The sequence below is a fragment of the Typha latifolia genome, chromosome 14 (assembly GCF_019914945.1).
Source record: "Typha latifolia isolate L0001 chromosome 14, TyphaL0001v2, whole genome shotgun sequence".
NCBI classification, from domain to species: domain Eukaryota; kingdom Viridiplantae; phylum Streptophyta; class Magnoliopsida; order Poales; family Typhaceae; genus Typha; species Typha latifolia.
Window position 1 is genome coordinate 4,718,087 of NC_133099.1, and position 3,505 is coordinate 4,721,591.

Genomic DNA, 3,505 nt, shown 5'->3' on the forward strand with positions numbered 1-3,505 from the left:
AATTTACTCATACTCATATCAGCTCCATGTGTCTTTTGTCATTTATTTGGTTCTAGGTTGGTCATCTTACTTATGTTTCGATCATTTTCATATTTGATATATTCATTTTTATGCGGGTAGGACCACAAGTTTTGAGAGCCAGATAGGTGATGAGCAATTTTGGACAAGTAAATCTTTCATAATCTAGGAATAGTGTAAACATTATTGAGTTAGTTTACTTATAGTTTTATAACATTTATATCATGATAAGTGAGAAGCGATTTTAGATAATTAAATCTTTTATAATCTAGAAATAGTATAGATACAATAGTGATAGTTTATTTATTATTTTATGACATCTATATCATACATATGCATATACTTATTTATTAGACAACATAATTATACTTTATTATTTCATTTGTGATTGTATTCTTGGGTTCATCGATTGTTTATAATGAGCATGAGCATGTTATATTTGTGTGTGTGTGTTAGTTAATATAAAAACTAGTTTGCCATTTAAGCAAGGAGTAGCATATATCCGGAATCATTATGTAACCTCTGTTCCCCGTACCTCTTTATACAAGAAACTGTTTGATTTCCGATGGAGGAAGACTATTGTGTGGTTCTTTTAAGTGGTTAATATAAAGTGTAATGTTTCTCAAGCAAAATGGGGAGGTGGAGAAGACTCCGGCGAGCCACTCGCCGCCGACAGGGTTGAAGTTGTCGAGGCTGGGGAAGGCAAGGCAAAGGAAGGTCGCATTTACCTTTTTTTTGAACGATTTCCACCTGATACTTCTCTCCTTTTCTTCTAAGGAGAGAATTTTTATTTTTCTTTTTAAGAAAAGCAAAAGAAACAGAGAGAGAGAGAGAGAGAGAGAGAGAGAGAGAGAGAGAGCTCTAACACACTCTGAATGCTTCTCTCCACCGTAATCAAACGTCTAGTCTCCTCCAAATGCTGCTCTACTTCCCACCTCCACCATCCTCTTCTCAACAACTCCTCGAATGCCATCTCTTCCTCATCCTCTACGTGGACCCTCGCAATCCGCTCCTCCGCCGACCTCGGCCGTCCCCGCATAGCCCTCTCCCTCTACACCTCCCTCCTCCGCTCTGGTGAGCGCCCCGACCCCTTCGCCATCGCCGCTGCGCTCAAATCCATCTCCCGCCTCCCCATCTCCTCCTCCTCTTCCCTCGCCCCAGTCTTCCACGCCCACCTCATCAAGCTCGGCCTCCGCTCTCATATCTATCCCCACACTGCCCTTGCCGACCTCTACTCCCGCCTCCCCAGCTCTTCCACATCCGTTCGCAAGTTGCTTGACGAAATGCCAATCCGAAACGTCGTTTCCTGGAATTCCATCCTCGCCTCCCAACTTCGATCTGGCAATATGACGGCTGCACGTAAATTGTTCGAGGAAATGCCCATTAGAGACATTGTTTCATGGAATTCAATGGTCGCAGGGCTTGCCAAAGCCGGGGACTTGGATGGCGCCACATTGCTATTTGAAAGCATGCCGGAGAAGAATTCTGCCTCTTGGAACGGGTTGATTTGTGGGTACGTCCGTCGTGGGGATATGGTGAAGGCAAGGGAGTTGTTTGATCAGATGCCTGAGAGAAGCACTGCATCGTGGATAACTATGATTTCAGGTTACACAAAATGTGGGGATGTGAAATCTGCTTCTGAGCTATTTGAGCTGATGGAAAGAAAGGATCTTTACGCATGGAATGCGATCATCGCTTGCTATGCACAGAATGGTTGTGCTAGAGAAGCGATTCAGCTGTTCAATCGAATGCAAAAGCCTTATGTGGGTATGAGTCCTAATGAGAAGACCTTTTCGTGTGTGCTCTCAGCTTGTTCGCAGTTGGGGAACTTGAGATTTGGGTTGTGGGTCGAAAATTGTATGCGCTTTTCGGGGATTCAATTGGATGATCATTTGAGTACTGCTTTGCTTGATTTGTATTTGAAATGTGGAGGAATGGATAAGGCTTTCAAGTTGTTTGAAGGTTTGCAGAGGAGAGATGTAGTCTCATACAGTGCAATGATCTTGGGTTGCGGCATAAATGGGAGGTTGCACGAAGCAATTGAACTTTTTAAGGAAATGTTGGATTCAAAGGTCGCGCCAAATGCTGTGACCTTTGTTGGGCTACTGACAGCATATAACCATGCAGGTTTAGTGGATGAAGCACAGACTTGCTTTGCTTCCATGTTGACCAAACACAAAATTGTTCCCGTGATGGATCATTATACCATCATGGTAGATATTCTTGGTCGGAGCGGAAGGCTGGAAGAAGCATTTCAGTTGATAAAAAGGATGCCAATGCAGCCGCATGTTAGTGTCTGGGGTGCGTTACTTCTTGCTTGTAGATTGCATAACAGCGTAGAGCTTGGAGAAATCGCTGCTAGGAATTGCTTTGAGCTTGAGCCTAAAGAGACTGGATATCATGTTCTCTTGGCTAACATATATGCTGAAGCTGGAAGATGGGATAAAGCCAAGAAACTGAGGAAGGTGATGGTGGAAAGGGGTTTAACTAAAATGCCTGGATGTAGTTGGGTGCAGCCTGGTCAGATCTTCTAAACAGACAATGGTTGTTCTTTAGACATTTCTCGATGATGGCTTATTGCCACTCTCTGACTCTCATGACTCGAGAAATTTGCAAAGTACTTACCAAATAAGCTATGTTCAATTGCTAGTTTCAGGTATGGATCTTTTTTTCTTTTTCGTGACTATATGGATCTAACCATTTGCCTTTACTTAATAGCTAACTGTTAGATTTGTGAAGATTGATAATTTACCGTATGCAGGGATTGTACTTGAACACTTCTCATTCCTATCAGTAGATGGAGCATTATGAGTTATTAACTGTTGGCATCAACTGAGACTGTCAGATCTTCCATTATTACCTGCAAGGCGGTATTCGTCGCTTAGAACTCTGACATATCTACATTCTTTTCATGGCCAAGTAAAGCTTCCATATGTGATTACTTATGCTATTGTAATCTATTGACATGCCAGTTTACACTAAAAGATCCTACCATGTCATTTTTGTATATGAATTGTCTTATGTAAGATTAGCTATATGTATGGTTGTTAATCATTATAATGTGTTGAATATGATAATTGCTATATTTACTTTTCATTGGTACATGAATTTGTGAAAATGTAAGAAATAGAAGTTTTCAGTTAGCTCATATTGAACCTTAGCAAACTAATATACGAGTTGGGCTTGATCGAGCTAAGGTTTGATTAAGCTTGGCTAGAAATTAATTTCGAGCCCTAAAATTATGTTCAGGCTTCCCTCGATTCGAGCTCAAGGTTTAAATGATCCCAATTTAGGCCTCTTTCAAACAGAGTTCAATTCATAATCCATCAAGATCCAAGTTTCCCACAAAAAACTAATACATGCTAAAAACAACGAAACCCAACTAAAATTGGGTTTTTCCTTTGTAGCTTTTTTTCTTTTGGAGCTTTGCCGCAGCATTCTCCCCTTTAAAGCTTGGCATAAAAATTTCCATTGATCCTTCCTTCTC

At 41.1% G+C, this 3,505-nt stretch overlaps 1 protein-coding gene across 1 annotated transcript; it reads left to right on the plus strand.

The window, feature by feature from the left end:
- Positions 1 to 539: 539 nt before the first annotated feature.
- On the plus strand, positions 540 to 3,120 carry LOC140801032 (uncharacterized). The gene is made up of 2 exons (XM_073156020.1): positions 540 to 2,674; positions 2,780 to 3,120. Exon 1 carries the CDS (start codon positions 894 to 896, stop codon positions 2,550 to 2,552), a length of 1,659 nt encoding a protein of 552 aa, XP_073012121.1. The 5' UTR covers positions 540 to 893; the 3' UTR covers positions 2,553 to 2,674; positions 2,780 to 3,120.
- Positions 3,121 to 3,505: the final 385 nt, after the last annotated feature.

Coding starts and splice junctions, on each gene's coding strand:
- LOC140801032 (XM_073156020.1), top strand. CDS start 894: ATGCTTCTCTCCACCGTAATCAAACGTCTAGTCTCCTCCAAATGCTGC.